At 52.7% G+C, this 18221-nt stretch overlaps 1 protein-coding gene across 1 annotated transcript; it reads left to right on the top strand.

Annotated features, from left to right (window-relative positions):
• The first annotated feature begins 17299 nt into the window (after positions 1-17299).
• Positions 17300-17770, top strand: LOC136504051 (uncharacterized). Its single transcript, XM_066498933.1, has one exon. The coding sequence runs from the start codon at positions 17300-17302 to the stop codon at positions 17768-17770; it is 471 nt and encodes a 156-aa protein (XP_066355030.1).
• Positions 17771-18221: the final 451 nt, after the last annotated feature.

The following is an 18221-nucleotide window of genomic DNA, read 5'->3' as shown; positions in this document are numbered from 1 at the left end:
AGACTAAAGTGTACATACTATTTATTTTAGCGCAGAACTGAACAACAATTTCACGTAAACATTTTTAATAGTTCCATGCTAATAAATAATATCCACCAATCAAATGAAGTGAGACCGTAGACCAATGACGGATTTTTTCTTCTTCTGATTTTCATATTTTTTAAATTCATTTTTTGAAAAAAAAAATCCATACCAAAATTTTGCGTTTAGGTACAAATACAGTTCACATCATTTTTGTTTGAAGCCATCTCGAGGGACTGCACTACGAACATCGTGCTGCATTGACTGTGGTCCGTGACATCGAGCAATGCACTATATCGACCAGTGCTCGTGGAGCCGCTGGTGCCTTGAGCATGGGTCCCCCGGCTGTGTATACTTCTAATCTTATTGTCTATTCAGTAAGGTTTTTGTAGTCTTAAACATGATGAGTATGTTCATCATACTTGGCACTATAGTTCACACGTGCACATTTGTTATCACGAATTTACTGCTATTTTTTAATTAAATTAAACATAAAAATGTCTAAATTCCTAACTGCAGTGAGTGCTTCTGGTTGGTTCAATCGGCAGCAATATTATAGTTTTGCTATTTTTTGTTTGGATTTTTTTTTTCAAAAGAAACAAATTTTGTAAGAGAATATTAAAATAGAAAAATCACATTTTCCTCACCAAAACCACGTTCATACGATGAAACAATTGTTCTCCCTCCTCTGTCCGTGAACTGCCGAACTGTCTGTGCTAGGCAGGCATGTAACTGTGAAAACTGAAGGGTCACCAGAGCCGTTGGATTCTAAATGGACGGCATCGGGAAGGGGAAAAAGTCACCCGTGACTTTTGTTCCTCACCTTAGGCCTTGTTTAGATTAAAGAAAATTTCAACCCGATGAATAGTAGCACTTTCGTCTTATTTGGTAAATATTGTCCAATCGTGGACCAACTAAGCTCAAAAGATTCATCTCGTGATTTCCAACTAAACTGTGCAATTAGTTATTTTTTTTATCTACATTTAATGCTCCATGCAAGCGGCTAAAAATTGATGTGATGAAGAGAGAGTGAAAAAACTTGGAATTTGGGTGTAATCTAAACAAGGCCTTAGAGGGCTAGGTGCGGCCTGCTTCGAGCAGAGCTCGATCCCATCTCCTCCGCACCAGCCGCCGACTCCGATCCACCAGCGCAACATCAGCAACGAGCACCCTGAAGAATCTTGTGCATGTGAATCTCCGTAGTAAAATTATCAACAGAAGAACGCTGTCATGATTTGTACGGAAAATAGAGCACTCTGCCTTGATTATAAAATTGGAAGGTGTCAGTGAGGAAAAGAGGGAAGAAAACATATGCACCCTAGCTAGACCATTCATGCAACTACACAGTGCTATATCCTGTTGCAACATTTTCGTCCTTTCTCTCTCTAATTTCTTGTCACGTCCCAACAAGTCGATCGAGTCGTTGTTCATGTGGTCATGTCCTTGTCCACAGTATCTAAAGCGAGAATTGATAGCTTGACTGTGCATTTGTGATTATATTGGTCAGGGGCGGAGCAGCTAGCTACACAAATGCAATGCAATGCAAGGGACGCGTCCGAGGCTGCAGCTTTCTGTCGGCACATAACAGGGAACCCAAACAAGAGCACAAATGGTAAAAACAGGAGGGATCCATGCCATGATCATTCTCGATCATGCAATGCAGGCTTTAAATGGTAGTACACACGTAGCGTCTATTATATTCAGTTAGCATACGAAGTGTCTTTAGATCCAAACCTGTGTTATCGATCTCTTGCATTCGGTTAAACCAGCCTTTGAATTTTTTTTTCTAAAAAGTTCGTCCAAATCAAAGCAGAACTGTGAGACGTGGTTACTACTGCTGTATATTCTGCACGTCGATGATTATTGCTTGTTATATGCTGAATATACTGAATTGCTAGCTGCGATTAGTAGTACTAGCAGTATTAACCTGTTTAGATCCTGTTTGGACGCTCTTGTTCAAGAAACTTTAGTTTTAAAGTTGGAGACCTACAAAACCATGGTGTGGACCTTAGCAGCCATGTCCCCGTTCACATTCCAGTTCCCGGAACAGAACAGGAACTTAAGATATCATTTTATAATGTTCTCGTTTTTAGAATTAGACGTTTCCGAAACATGGAACATGGAAATATAAATATGAGCTGTGTTCCTGTTCCCAAGCTGCTAAGGTGTGGACGACGGAGACTCCAAAAGATGCAGTTGAGTCCAGTAATGCTATTTAATGGGCCTCTTGCTAGTAAGCCGATAGATTCATTCCTCTCTTTTTTAGTGAACCTGGCCCGACGTTGGGCGGCGATGCGATGGTGGCAGTGCACCATCGGCTAAGGGAAGGTAACAAGATAAGGAAGACGGTGACCATGAGTCCAAGACTAAGGTGTACAAAAGCTATTTATTTATTTATTTATTTATTTATTTATTTATTATTAGAGACCCTGGCTTTGCATAGGCAGCTCATGTATACCAGTGCCGAAGAACTAATAACTGTCATTGGCTTGGTCACTTGTCTTATGAGCTATACTATTTCAGCGAACGAACAGTGTATTTTCACAACAAATCAGCGAACAGAATTTTCAGCTATGGCTTTTCAGCTAAACGAACAGACCATTACTATTTCATAGATCCAACTGATATAAAAATACTTTTAATCTCATGATGAAGAGCGAAGACACGACTAATGGACCAGACACAACACGACATGACACGATTTGCTAGCTACTAGCAGCCTATTCGTTTGGCTGTGGCTTATCGTAAACGATCGTAAATTTCTAGCCAGAATATTATTTTTCTCTCACACAAACCAGCCAGCAGTACTTCTTTACGAACCAGCAACGATATAAACCAGCCAACCGAACATGCTGCAGGATGGCACGGCCCAACTCTTATCGAGATGTGCCATCCATTTAACCATCTATAGTTACATGTACTCCATGCATGTAGTACCCATAATGCAACTCCAGATCTAGTAAGTGGCCTTTTTGTGCGGTTTCTGGCCTCTCCGATGGTAGATGTCCGGGAACATTATCCATTATTATTACATTATATACCTCCTGGATGGTGACTTTGTGGGTTCATAAAGCTCACCTCAGGCACTCACCATCCAACCCACCAGCAAATTAAGAACGCAGGTCAGCTTACTCATGCAAGCAAACGAACACTACCCCAGGCGGGGAAAGGAGCAGCGCGGATGGCCCTGCTGAAGACCCGAGGGCCTGGCGGTTCAGGGGAAGGACTGCGGTCCTCCCCGCTGTCGTAGCAACCGCCTCGGTGTGGGTGGTAGCCCCGAGCGGGCCCCTCGTTGTCGTGGCGTCGTCTCCTGCTGGCCACCTCATGGTCTCCCTGCACCTCGCGTCGATTGCCGAGGCGGTCCAGAAGCATGGGGACCCTGTGGGCTATTGGCGCTCGGTCGGGCTCGGGACGAGCCGGGGCTTCCCCCGAACGTCTTCGCCAGAGACCTCCACGAACCTTCCATCGACTGCACCTCGACAACAGAGGAGGGCCCACCTGTGGAACCCATGGCAAAGCCCGACGCCCCCTCTGCTGCCGAGACCCCCTCGACCGAGCCCGAGGTCATGGAAGTCAACGCCGAGCCTCCGCAGACTGATCAGGACGCGGATTGGCGAGTCCCGTTCCTCGATTGGCTTGATCGGGGGGAGCTTCCTGACGACAGAACCGAAGCGCGACGGCTCGTGCGCCGAGCCAAGACCTACGCCCTCTACAATGACGAATTGTACAGGCGAAGTCCCCCAGGTGTCCTCCAACGTTGTATCAGTGCCGAGGCGGGCCAAGCCCTGCTTTGGGACTTACACGCAGGCGCCTGCGGGCACCATGCGGCGCCTCGGACGCTCGTAGGGAACGCTTTCCGCCAAGGGTTCTACTGGCCGACGGCGGTCGCCGACGCTACCAAGCTAGTACGCTCCTACGAAGGATGCCAGTACTACGCTCGGCAGACACATCTCCCGGCCCTGGCCCTGCAAACCATCCCCATCACATGGCCGTTCACCGTGTGGGGGCTCGACATGGTCGGGCCTCTGCTAAAGGCCCCCGGGGGCTACACCCATCTACTGGTATCAATCGACAAGTTCTCCAAATGGATCAAGGCTCGTCTGATCAATCGAATCAAATCCGAGCAGGCGGTGCTGTTCTTCACTGACATTATCCACAGGTTTGGGGTCCCCAACACCATCATCACCGACAACGGGACGCAGTTCACCAGCAAAAAGTTCCTGACGTTTTGCGACGACCACCACATTCGAGTGGCCTGGTCGGCCATAGGACACCCAAGGACCAACGGCCAAGTGGAGCGTGCCAACGGCATGATCCTACAAGGCCTCAAGCCAAGGATTCACAACCGGTTGAAAACGTTTGGCAAGAAATGGCTCGCCGAACTCCCGTCGGTCATCTGGAGCCTGAGGAACACTCCAAGCCGAGCCACTGGATTCACGCCTTTCTTCCTAGTCTATGGGACCGAGGCCATCCTCCCCACCGACCTGGAATATGGTTCCCCAAGGCTGCAAGCCTATAACGAACAAAGTAACCGCACCACCCGAGAGGACGCCCTTGATCAGCTCGAGGAAGCCCAAGACGTCACGCTACTACACTCGGCCAAGTACCAGCAGAGCCTGCGGCGCTATCAGGCCCGACACGTCCGAGGCCGAGACTTGAAGGTAGGCGACCTGATGTTGAGGCTAGCACAGAGCAACAAGGGTCGCCACAAGCTGACCCCGCCATGGGAAGGACCGTACATCATCGCCCAAGTACTGAAGCCCGGGACCTATAAGCTGGCCAACGAGAAGGGCGAAATCTTCACCAATGCTTGGAACATAGAATAGCTACGTCGCTTTTATCCCTAAATTTCCAAGCATTGTATATGTCGTTTCTCGAAATACAATTAAAAAGCATTCTTTAGTTGGTCTTATTTTTCGAGAAACCCCCCGAGCCCATCGTAGGTCTCGGCAGCACAATAAACACGACAAGGGAGACTCGGCTCTGCCTCGGCAAAACCAAGCCTCCCTCGGGGGCTAGATGGGGGAATCCCCCCTAGGTCCCACGCACCATTCTTCAGTTGTTTGTCACAAAAATTCCTACGCCCAAACTCTAGCAGGCTCTGACGAATCATTGGTAAAGACTCCGCGGACCAAGGTCTATTCCCTAAGCAAGAGGCCGGTAGAGTCGCGAGACAGCCTACGCCCCCGGGCTACGGCACTCCCTCACTACCTCTCGCTCAAGGGACAGCTTAAGCCCCAAAGGGGTGTTTTGCAAACGAAATCTGATCAGAAGCAACAGAGGACAAAGGCTCGAAAACATGAGAAAAACAACTAGGAAACACAAATACTTCAGAAATAGAGGCCTCGACGGCCACAAATGTTATGATACAAAAATAACCCCTATTTTATCTTTACATAGCCCCAGGGGCCCAGATTAAGGCTCAGGGCCTTCAGCACCGGCAGATGGTAGGGGAGGAACCACCTTCTCTTCGAAGAGCGTCGCCAGCGCCGTGCCAAGGCCTTCCGCCGCCTCCATCAGCTTCGCGACCGCCACGTCGGCCTCCTCGTCATCATCAGGCAGAACATAGCCATCGCCGATGGCCAGGAGGTCAACGCCAAGGTAGTGAGAGGAGATGACGGCCATCACCCGCTTGACACCCGTGTGTAGCGCCCCTCGGAGCCACTCGCGCATCTGGCTGCTCAGCACAATCAAGCGACTCCCAAGGGAGCTGCCTGACTGAACCCCCTCGACCTCCAAGGCCTCACAGGCGGAAAGGGCGGCACGTTTCAGCGCCTCGTGCTCCTCGATCTTGGTGTTGAGCACTGTCTGCACCGCGCTGGAAGCCTCGGCGGCCCGAGCGAACTCCGCCTCTGACTCTGCACCACGGAAGATGGAATGAGGTCGAGCCAGAGAAAAAACAACCTAAGTTAGGGATGGAAGCCCACGGAACTCACCCTTGGCCTTCTGCTCCTAGCGTTGGGTCTCGACCTAGCAGGCCTCGGCCTTCTCCTTCAACCGCTGGCCCTCGACCCAGGAGGCCTCGGCCGCCCTGGAAGCTTCACTCCCCAGCTCTGTGTCATACAAGGAAGTTAGGTAGCGAACATAAGGAGAAGGAAACAAAACAAGGGGACTGGAACTCACCCTCGACTGTCCCCCTCAAAACCACAGCCTCGATTTGCGAGGCCTCAACTGCAGCAAGAGCCGCGTTTAGAGCGCCTATGGTCAGCCGGTGCGCACTCTCCTCCGCCCCCAGCTGCCCGACAAGGGCCATGCCCGAGGCCGTCGCTTCTTCGGCCCGGGACCTGAAGGCATCCCGATCGCTGATGGCGTGGGTAAGCTCCTCCTCCAGCTCCTTGACCCGCGCCGCCAAGGAGGCGAGCTGCGTCTGGGTTGTAGCCGCCTCGACCTTCGCGTCGGCACAGCGAAGGCGAAGGTCCTCCACCTCCGCGCTTCGTGCCGATAGAAGCTCGTTAGCATCGGCAAGAAGGCCCCTCTGCCGCTGAAGCTGGTCCTAGATTCTCCTCTCCCGCCAGAGAAAGACCGACTTCCCGAGGGACCGGGTCTCGATCTCCTAAGGAGGCAGAACAGAGATCGTCGATTGCGACAAAACCGAGAAAAGAACAATGTCACGCGAGAAAGGAAAACACGAACCTGGGCGACTCCGGGCAGTTCGTCGGCCACCACGAACAGCGCCGTTCGTAGCGACCGCTCCGCCAGCTCGTGGTACTGCTCGAAGGTGCTCCAGCGCCTGCCCTCGGCCGTGTCCTCGAGGGTGAACAGAGGCTCCCCCTCAGGGTCGTCCCGGCTCCGCCACAGTACCCGCGGGTGATCCCACCCGTGAGGCTCGGGTCGCACCCGCACGAGGGCCGAGCTTCCCTCGTCCAAGAGCGGCGCCGGCTGCTCCACGGCATCGGTCTCCCCAGCGTCAACCACCTCCCGCGCCTAGGAAGTATCGTCGGAGGAAATCAGATAGACCTCCGTCTCCCGGGCGCTCTCCCGCAACAACGGTGGGCCCTGAACCAAGGGCACGACCGAGGCCTCCACCGCCTGCATCCCCGCCTCCTACACAGACGGCCTCGCCGCCATCACGACGGCCTTGGTGACCTCGGGGGCTCCGGCCTCTGCAATCATGGCCTCGGCGGTCTCGGGGGCTTCGACCTCCGCCATCGTGGCCTCGGCAGACGTAGAGACGCCGACCGCGGCCACTGCGGTCTCGGCGGTCGTGGGTGCCGTGGCCTCCATCGACTCAGCCTCGGAGGCCCCGAGAGCCTCGGCAACAAAGGGCACGACGGCCCCATCCGACTGTGTAGGGGCCGCCTCGGCAACCCCTCCTTGGGCGGCCAGTCCCTTTAGGTCGACCCTCGCCGACGCCGCGCCGCGTTGGATAGCGGCTTGTGCCTCCGCCACCCAGTGGGCGGAGGAGCCGGGGCTCGCCTTAAGCGCCTTAAGGGGTGCCAAGGGGAGGTCGTCCGCAGGCCGCTTCCGACTAAAGAAAATTAACCTACAGGGTCAGCGCGAGACCAAAAAAGCGAACGGAAGACACTATGACCCTGCCAAAAATACACTTACTTTGAACGGGGCGGCCCCTGCTTTGCCACAGCAAACCTCATCCGCAACGGCGGAGGCGGCGGCAGTGGCGTCGCATCCGTATCCATCGGCGCCGGTCGGTCCTCAGCGGACCCCAGCGCCCCTTCGGTCCTCTGCGGGGGCGGTGGTGTTGCCTCCACCGCCACCTGCTCCGCCACGGCCGTCGAGCCTACCGGGCCAACGGCGCGTTTGCCTAACGCCCGCGCCTCGGGCGTGTCGGCCTCGGCCCCGGAGCAGGCAACCGCCGGCCCCGGGTCCGCTTCTCCTCCCCTTCTCGGGGGTGCCAGGCTGCTTGCCGACGCCCCAGGTGCCACCTCCACGACGTCAGGAAGGTGGTCTAGGGGACCTCGCCCTCCCTCGCCCTTGTTGTTCTCGTCCGAGGCCTCCGTCGACAACGATGTCGATGGGGATTCCTCCAACGGGAGACCATCCTTCCGTTGCTGACGGCGGCGCTTATCCAATTCCTCGCGCGCGAGGATGTGCTTCGTGCGCTTCGCCGCCTTAGCATCCTTTCGCTTCTTCTGCGCATCGGTGTGTGCGCGATTGATCGCCCGCCGCCCCGCGTCCTCGGGAACGGGCGGCAGAGAGGAGCGCACGTCCCTCATCCCCTGAAGGAACGACAAACGCGCATAAGGAAACAAGGGATAAGGGGAGATTGAGGAGGCTCAGAGGCTACAGCAGCACTCGACTTACCAGCGAAAGGAACCCCCGCGACGGTCGCATCGCGAAGAGGGTCAAGTTGCCGCCCCTCAACTTCGCATCTACCGTCTCCCCCACCCGACGGAGAATTTCCTCGTCGGAGAGGGCGGAGGAGGACATCCGGGTGCCCTCAATGGGCTCACCCGGCTTCATCTCGAATAGCCGCCGCCGCCGAGCCATCAGCGGCAGCACCCTCCGGCGGTGGAAGGCGGCCACGACCACAGTACGGTGAGGCCATGGCCCCGCAGCCTCGCTAGCCCCTCCAGGAGCGGCTCCAGCTTGGGCTGGTCGACCTTCAGGACACCCCACTTCCATTTCTCCGGGCAACTCCCCACAATCCGCCCAGTGTAGGGGGGAAGTCCTCCGTCGTCGTTGCGGAGGTAAAACCAACTCGTGTACCACCGGCGGTTGGAGGACGCGAGTTGGGCTGGGATGTAGAGGTGCAGGCGGTCCTAACGCACTTGGAGAGTGCAGCCTCCGGCCCTCGACGCCTTCCTCTTACCCGACGTGCCCGTCGGCTTGGTAGTATGCCCCGCCCGGAACAGGTGGAGCCACAACTCCCAATGGGGAGCGATCCCTAAATACCCCTCGCAGATGGCAATGAAGATAGCCACCTGAGCGATGGAGTTGGGATTAAAATTGTAAAACTCCACGCCATAGTAGTGCGGGAGCGCCCGCATGAACCGGTCTGCCGGGACACCGAGGCCGCGCTCGTGGAAGGAGATGAAGCTCACGACGTAGCCGTCGCGGGGCCTCGGCTCCGGCTGGCCGTACGGAGCAATCCACTCCGGCCTACTAGGGTCTGTCACCGGGCGGAGGAGTCCACCGTCGACAAGCGACTGGAGCATCTCCTCGGTGACGTCCGACGGATCCCAAGGGTCCGCCTCGACAACGACGATGTTGTCGGCCATGGGTGCGATGGAGGAATCAGGTGCGGCGGTGAGTTTTTCTCTCTCCCTCCCACGCTCTCGCTTTTTTCTCGCTTTCTCCCCAGGCTCGCTCTTCTCTCCTCTTCTTCCCGGCACCCGCTGCTCTGGCGACGGCTCGACGAAGGCGGTGCTAATGTAGACAAGGTAAGACGAGGAGGGGCGAGGCTCCTCGGGTATTTATGCAGGGAGGAGGCAAAACGAACGGGCGACGAAATCGGGGAGGTTTTCCCACCGTCCAGCGTGGTTAACCACGAGCCGATTTTGTCGGCCCACGCGCCCACGTTTCCCACATTAAATGCGAGGACAGTTACGTCCCGTCCATCACGTCACGCTCGGCCACTATGGCAGTAGGTGTCATTTCGCCTCCCCATGAGACCGCCTCAAAAGGCGCGCCACCTGTTGCTGAGCCAATAGGGAAAATATTCCCCGCGGCCTGTTCCTTTCATAGGAAGGAACCAGGCTCTGAGCCTATTACGATCCAGGGGTTCGAAGGCTGGACCCCAAAGGGTTTTGACAGCCGCCCCAGGATAACAGAGTCAGGGGCGACTGCGGGCGAGCCTATACGGGGCCGAGGCCCAAGCAAGCGAAACACTTGGGACGCCCAAAGTCGTGTCCGAGATCGGCAGGAAAGTATCCAAATGGGATCCCACCGTAGGGAGGCACCGAGCCACCGAGGCCCAACGAACGGCCTCGGCACCCACTAGAGAAATCCTTTGGTACTCTTGGAGTGTGTCTCTGGACCGCTAGCCGTCCCCTAATGAACGGGGTTCAGGCCTCCACTCGGACTACCCGATAACAGCTCACCGGAAGTGCCACCGCTCGTGCCCATCGAGGGTAGCGAGGCACATTCCACCCCTTCTTCTGAGCGAAAAGAAAGCGCGAGGGTCACATAAAAAAGTCAGGGGAACCCCCGACAGCCTTCTCAGAGGCTAGGGGGCTCCTCCTGCAAATATGCCGAGACCCCACGACCCGGGCTCGCGCCCAAAGGGGCCTCGGCAAACAAACCCTCATGCGCGAGGGGCGTATAAAAAGCCAGGGGAACTCCCGACGGCCCTCTCACGTAGAGGCTAGGGGCTCTTCCTGCAACCTTGCCGAGACCAGAATGGGCTCGGCAAACTAACCCTCCGTCCGAACGAAAAGGACATGTGAAGATCAGATGAAAGGGCCAGGACACCCAAGACGAAGACAAACGGTCCAAAACCGCGCTAGAGGTTTCGCTACAAACATGATAAAGGGCACCGAGCCCGTTACGGTCTAGGGGTTCGAAGGCTGGGCCACCAAGAGGTTTCGACAGCCGCCTCAGGGCAACAGAGTCAGGGACGACATCGGGACGAGCCTACGAATGGCCCAGGCCCAAGCGAACGGTCGCTCAGGGCGTCCTAAGTCGTGTCCGAGACCGGCGGGGAAGTATCCGAATGGGATCCCACCGTAGGGAGGCGCCGAGCCACCGAGGCCCGCGAACGGCCTCGGCACCCACTACAGAAACCCCCTGGTACTCTTGGAGTGCGTCTCTGGACCGCTAGCCGTCCCCTAGCGAACGGGGCTTGGGCCTCCACTCGGACTACCCGCTAACAGCTCACCGGAAGTGTCCATGCTCATGCCCATCGAGGGTAGCCTGGCACATTCCACCCCTCCTTCTGAGCGAAAGGAAGCGTGAGGATCATACCCAAAGTCAGGGGACCCCAGACGAACCTCTCGCTCCGTGCGGAGGCTAGAGGGCTTTTTCCTGCAGCCTCGCCGAGACCCCCGCAACCCGAACTTGCGCTTGGGGGCTCGGCAAATGCAATAAGAACTACCCGTTCAGACGCAAAAATGAAGAAAGCCCCTGGAGGAGTAACTCCACTCCTCCAGGGGCTCGGGGGCTACACCTGGCGGGTGCGCTCGCGCGCACCCACTTGAAACTCAAAAAACAAATCCCAATTCCTACGGGGCAGGTATAAAATAAGCCTCGGCAAACCCTCAGGGGGAGTGCATGCACTCCCCCCCGAGGCTCGGGGGCTACTGTCGGGTACCTTAGAACGGGATACCCCAAGCAAACATCAAAAGGGTCGCTAGAGTCCCATCTAATAAATAAAAACTAGAAGGCAAGTCGTGGGCCCCTCACCCACCACGACCGAGCCCACTGGGTCCTCCTCCTCCTCGCCTCGAGCCTCGAGCAGGAGGTCTCGGCATCCTGACGCAAACTCCGCTTCGCCCGAGGCTCTTCGGAGAAGGCCTCGGCAGGGAACACCGTCTCCGCCTCGCCCGAGGCTCTCCACAGAAGGCCTCGGCAGGAGGTGCATTCTCCGTATCGCGTGAGGCCTCTCGCACGAGGCCTCGGCAAGGAGCCTGATCTCCGTCTCGCGCGAGGCCTCATTCTCCGTACCGCTCGAGGCTGGCTCGTCCGCAACCCATCGCCCCCCGCCTCGGTCGACCCCCCCCGACAGCGCGTCACGTCTCATTAATACTCTCAACCACTCCTGCAATCTTAGCCGGACAGTGGCTCAACGCCACAGAATGGCCGACGCGACCCGAGGTCGCATCAGCGCCATACCGGCCGGGACAGGGCACGGCGGAGATTACTGGCCACTGTGTCCTAACACTGTGTCCACGATCAGCGCCATACCGGCTGGGACAGGGTACGACGGGGATTACCGGCCACTGTGTCCTAACGCTGTACCCACGATTAGCCGCCCGCACAAGGCCTCGGCACTGTACACCAGGGCCTCGGCGATCTTGGGGTTCGTGCCTGCCGAGACCCCCCCCACCGTAGTGCAAGCCTCGGCACCGACCAAGTCTCGGCCTCGCGCACAGTCTGTCCACAGTGGCTTGTATGTTCGCCGCCACGTCCGCTCCGAGGCATTCCCGGGGCTCCCACGACGCACAGGATCTGATGGGACAACCACGCCGCCCCAGTACTCCAAGGACGGACCACTCCTACGACCACGCCGCCACAGGAACAAGCCACAGGGCTCGGACGTGCCACCCCTATTGGCACGCCGCCGCATAATAATACATGTACTGTCCTTGTCCTCCCTTCAACTATAAAAGGAGAGGACTTGGGCCACTTAGGGGGGAGGACACTGGGCAACACACACGCACACATTCCAGCCGCTTGAGAGCAACGTCTCAGACGGCCCACACGACACCCTGCTAAGACCTGGGACTAGTTCCTTCCCTCCCTTAGCTTGTAACCCCCTACTACGAGCACTTCGGTGCAAGGAATACAAGTTCGATCTCTTAGACTGGACGTAGGGCACCGATTGCCCGAACCAGTATAAATCTTGTGTCTCTTTGCATCACCATCCGGAATCAGGAGCACGCAGAACAAATTCACTAGTCGGTTGAGGACCCCCGGTCCGAAACACCGATACTATTTAATGGGCCTCTTGCTAGTAAGCCGATAGATTCATTCCTCTCTTTTTTAGTGAACCTGGCCCGACGTTGGGCGGCGATGCGATGGTGGCAGTGCACCATCGGCTAAGGGAAGGTAACAAGATAAGGAAGACGGTGACCAAGAGTCCAAGACTAAGGTGTACAAAAGCTATTTATTTATTTATTTATTTATTTATTATTAGAGACCCTGGCTTTGCATAGGCAGCTCATGTATACCAGTGCCGAAGAACTAATAACTGTCATTGGCTTGGTCACTTGTCTTATGAGTTGTACTATTTCAACGAACGAACAGTGTATTTTCACAATAAATCAGCGAACAGAATTTTTAGCTATGGCTTTTCAGCTAAACGAACAGACCATTACTATTTCATAGATCCAACTGATATAAAAATACTTTTAATCTCATGATGAAGAGCGAAGACACGACTAATGGACCAGACACAACACGACATGACACGATTTGCTAGCTACTAGCAGCCTATTCGTTTGGCTGTGGCTTGTCGTAAACGATCGTAAATTTCTAGCCAGAACATTATTTTTCTCTCACACAAACCAGCCAGCAATACTTCTTTACGAACCAACAACGATATAAACCAGCCAACCGAACATGCTGCAGGATGGCACGGCCCGACTCTTATCGAGATGTGCCATCCATTTAACCATCTATAGTTACATGTACTCCATCCATGTAGTACCCATAATGCAACTCCAGATCTAGTAAGTGGCCTTTTTGTGCGGTTTCTGGCCTCTCCGATGGTAGATGTCCGGGAACATTATCCATTATTATTACATTATATACCTCCTGGATGGTGACTTTGTGGGTTCATAAAGCTCACCTGAGGCACTCACCATCCAACCCACCAGCAAATTAAGAACGCAGGTCAGCTTTACTCATGCAAGCAAACGAACACTACCCCAGGCAATTTTTTTCCTGACGGCCGACACCGTCAGGGAAAGTCGCCAATACCGTCAGGAAAAGTCATCCGTGACGGTAATCGTCAAGGATACGCCGTCAGGGATAGACTGATAGGGAAAGTCTACCTTCCCTGACGGAAAACCGCCATTGATTGGTTCCTGACGGTTCACCGTCAGGGAAGGTCTTGTGCGTCAATTTTTTCATCTACCGTCACGGAAACCTTCCCTGTCGGTTACCATCCGTCAGGGAAAATCTAAATCTTTCCCATCGGCTTTAGACCATCAGGAAAAAAACTAAATCTTTCCAGTCGGGTACCAACCGTCAGGAGAAACCTAGGACCTTTCCTATCTGTTGCTAACCAGGACCTTTCCTATCTGTTGCTAACCATCAGGGAATGCCAGTTCTACATATCCATAAAGCATAATTTAACCATTCAAATCAGTGATTCATAGCTCTTTTAATCATGCATCCTAAATGTCACACCAGGTAGTCTTGGCACATATAATCAAATAATCATCATTTAATCATGCATCCACACAAGCGGTAAATGTTACACTGTCTTTGTACATATAATCATATCTTAAAATTGTACATACAATAGTAAATGTTCAACAAATCAATCTTAAGCTATATTCTAGTTGTCTTGCAAAATAAAGACAGAAGAGCGAAGCTGCAGTGCTACAAATGTAAGAAATAGAAGTCAAGTAACTATTGCTTCTTAACAGGCCGATGGCAATGCAGCAGCTACTGCACATGTCCGGTCCCTCTCTACAACCAAAACGATAAATGGAACCATTCATGAGATCATATGTCATGGATGTAGCCAAGAGATCATACTTTCACAGCAAGTGTAGAAGTAGAATCTTCTAATTGCAGTTCAGATACAAATAGAACACTAAAATAGTCCTATTAAAACATGTATCTAGCACCTCGGTCCGATGCATGTAAATAACAATAGTTGCACCAGACCAAAAATAATTTTGTACCATACAGTAAGAGCCAACGCAGTCAGGCATCTCACCGTTGTGTTACAGAAGTAGGGGAAGGTCTACGACATTTTGGATGGCACTATGCAGCAGCTTCATTTTTGTAATAACGCACAGCTCAGTGAGGACAAATAAACTGCACATCTGGATACACATCTAGTCGAATATGCCTTTACAACATTAGTTGCTATGAGTAACTGTTCAAGAAGGTGATTGGCATTGTTTTCTGTCTGCATAATAGTAAGCTCTTTACTATTCTAACTGTAGTTCAGAAAACTTCAACAAGATAGTGCACTAGAACCTATCTTTAGAACTAAAATGTTCAGATTTAAAAGATTGTCTGTCCAGCACAAAGAATAAGAATATTCAGTCTTGTCACATGGTAGCCTGATCTTACCATGTCATTTCTTCTCCCAAAAAAAACAAAACTGTGCAGAAATCACATACTAAAAATAACTATGCAGAAGTACTTGCTGAATAATGCAAAATGCAGCTACGCAACACAAGAGGATACCGGTGTGTTTGCTTGCATTATCATCAGTGTACACTTGCAGTTGCAGGAAAGATTATTCAAATAAAATTCAGTGTACTAGCACTCTATAAGGGTAAATTGTGTCAGATGGTGTCATCTCTATTGTGTCAGCTTGTGAGTAATTAGATAATAGAGTTGTCTGCATTTGCATCAGTTGTAGTGAGTCTTGGCACTATCGATTTGAGGGTAGAGACTAGAGACTACATAATGAATGACCTTATGATTTTATTAATTACTAAGAAGCTCATCTCATTTTGGAATTTACCCTTGTTTGATTGGCTAGTTTGGAATATGTTGAATATCAGTAGCTACCAAGAAGCTTATCTCATTTTGGAAAATTTCCTATCCAATTGTTGTAACACATAGTTGCATTAGACAAAAATGGCTTCATGTTATTCTGCCTCACCATAATTGCTACAGATCTCTCACAACAGAGGACTTGCTCCCACACCTCAACTTGACATCAACTTGACACAAAATCCTAATAAACTTGATAATAGAAAAGGCAGTCACAACATCTCATGTTCGACATTTTCAGGATTTCTCATGTTCGACATTTTCAGGATTTGAGCCACCCTTCAATTTTGATGTGGGCTGAAGGCAAAGTTTAACATAATCATTGAAATATGTGTGCAGAATTAAAGCATGTAGATGGATTTAGTTGCAAGTTACTGAACCTCAAGAACTATGAACTGACCGAGCAAGATGACATTGTTAAAGCAGGCATGTCCATCTTCATGCTCATTCTTCCAAGTAAACTGACTGCAAAAAATATATATATAATCAAGAAAGAATGTGCGGTCAATAGCACTAATCTTAGCATGCACAATCATATTTAGTGTTTTATATAGCATGAATCAGCAGGTTAACTACAAGCAGCAGGAAACATATAGCATGAATCAACATGATTAACTAGCAATATAATTCTAAATCTGCATAACTAACAAGATAGCTAGCTAGTAGTGACAAGCAATCAATAAGATATCTTGCTAAAACAGTTATCTCAATACGTCAGGCTATGATATGAACATTAAATATTTATTTAACTGCCAATGATGCCTCGCAAAGTCTGTACAGAATAAAATCCTTCACCATGTTCATTATTGAGCATGAATAGCTGTAGTTCAGAGAAACAAGGTAGTTCCAAGATGCATCTGCAGCCTCTATACATGCAATAGAATTTGTAGATGTACCATGCCCACAAAATCTTTACCCCTACTTTCACTTCAAATAAATATTTCTGTAGCAGAGTAACAAATCATTCTTACATTGGCAGATTTCATAGCTATTGCCTATTGGTGAGTTTGACAGCAAGTAACTGAATGAAAGCAATGAAAAAAATAACAATTCAAGAATTGCAATAATCTAAAATTCCAGATTTGCAAAGGCATAATTAAAAAATCTACCAGATCGATTTATAAGGTACCAAGAAGAAGTGTATGCAACGTCTTACCGTAGGGAGAGGAGAAGCAGCGTTGATAGCCTGATACTGCTAGCAACTACGGCAGCGAAGGGTGCTCACCTGCACCAGACTACTAACACATGGATGCCGCCTGTGCTGTGGCGCCTACGCCGCATCCACGCCACCACCCACTAGGTCCTCCACACCCACCTGCAGGTTCGCGTCGCCCATCCCACCGCGGAGCCGGCAGCGGCCCGCGCCCTCGTACGCGGCGCCGTCCGTCGCGGAGCCGGAAGCCACGCCCGCGCCGTCCGTCGCGGCGGCACCTGCCACAGCGCCGCTCCACCCGCGCCGCCCAGAGGCCCGAGCCCAGAGCACAGAGGCCCGAGCCACCTCGGAAGGCGAGGACCGAGGAAGAGCCAGATCTGGGGGGAGGACAGGAGAAGAGAAGCTCGGGCGGCGGATGGGACTGGGGGACTGGGGAGAGGATAAGCGGCCTGTTCGCTGCGCGGTTTCTGGGCTGGTTTGAACTATTGTGAGAGAAAAATAGCATTAGCTAGCTGATTTGGGCTGGCTGAAATCAATAAGTGAACAGGCTCAAGGATGGGAAATTTCCCCTTGCGCGCCTTGTGCGCTTGCCAGCCACGCGCTTTTCTTTTCGCCTCTGTCTCTGCTGCGTGGGCCGATCCTTTTCCAGAAGCGCGCGAGTTCTATTTTTCGGCCTTGCATGCAGCGCCCCTGACGGTGCCTGACCCGTCAGCGTTTCTGACGGAAGGTTGGGGACCGAGGGGAGTACTCCGTACCGACGGGAAAGAACTGAGATGGGGTAGTGGAAGCTTGCAAAGCTCACGGTGGTACTGTCGTCGTCTAATGGAGAAGCCTTCTCCTTCTCCTCCTCCTCCTCCTCCTCCTCCTCCAGCCACTGCCACCAATGTCGACGACGGCATCGTCAGCCTGTCACTGACGCTGGGCCCCAGCTCGCCGCCACGCTCCTCTGGTAGTAATGCAAGCTGCGGCAGCGTCGTCGTCGGCGCGAGGTTCTTCCCTTGCCCCTTCTGCAGCAAGAAGTTCGTCACGTCGCAGGCGCTCGGGGACCACCAGAACGCGCACCGGAAGGAGAGGAGGAGCGCGGGGCGGAGCAATACTGGTGCCCAGCATCTCTACTACGACCTCCAGGAGGCTACGGCGACCACCATTGACACGGGCTTGCGGCTGCCGCCGGACGGACACCCTCGTCGAGCCCACCACATGGACGACGACGACGCGGATGTAGCATTTGGAGACAGCCATGGCGACGAGAAGCAAATGAGGCTGGATGTTGATCTCGATTTGAAGCTCTAGAAGAGCGTGTGCAGTACAGTGCTGCAGTGTGCTTGAATTGTACGTAGGTTGATGGGTTCGTATAGGGCCAGGGCATCGTTTTGTTCCTCCGGTTTCTTTTGTTCCTGCTGCACTTGTTTTTAGCTTGCTGGGTGGGTGCAATGTATTGGAATGTTTCTGAAGAAGCTGTTGCAGATTGCTACTGTCATGCTCAGCTCTGGGTGAAGCTAGCCTTGTACTTTACGTACAAGTATGCATGCAGGCCGGCAGGATTAGCAAATTGCAATTCTGTTGCATGGATCAAGAGAGAGTATTATTTGACGATTACAATGCCTGTGAAAAAATGTACGCTACTAGCGCGCGTATCCTCCTTTATTTCCATATATGCACGGGTGCAGCAAGGCTTTTTTCTCCCGGTTGGAAAACCCCTTTAGTCCTGGTTTCCCAACCGGGAGCACCAATCCGGGACTAA

Source organism: Miscanthus floridulus, chromosome 14 (assembly GCF_019320115.1).
Source record: "Miscanthus floridulus cultivar M001 chromosome 14, ASM1932011v1, whole genome shotgun sequence".
NCBI lineage: Eukaryota > Viridiplantae > Streptophyta > Magnoliopsida > Poales > Poaceae > Miscanthus > Miscanthus floridulus.
The sequence above is the reverse complement of the archived record's forward strand: the minus strand, read 5'-3'. Positions and strand labels throughout refer to the sequence as shown.

Excerpts from the sequence above, each read along its gene's own strand:
- LOC136504051 (XM_066498933.1), top strand. The coding sequence starts at position 17,300 with ATGGAGAAGCCTTCTCCTTCTCCTCCTCCTCCTCCTCCTCCTCCTCCA.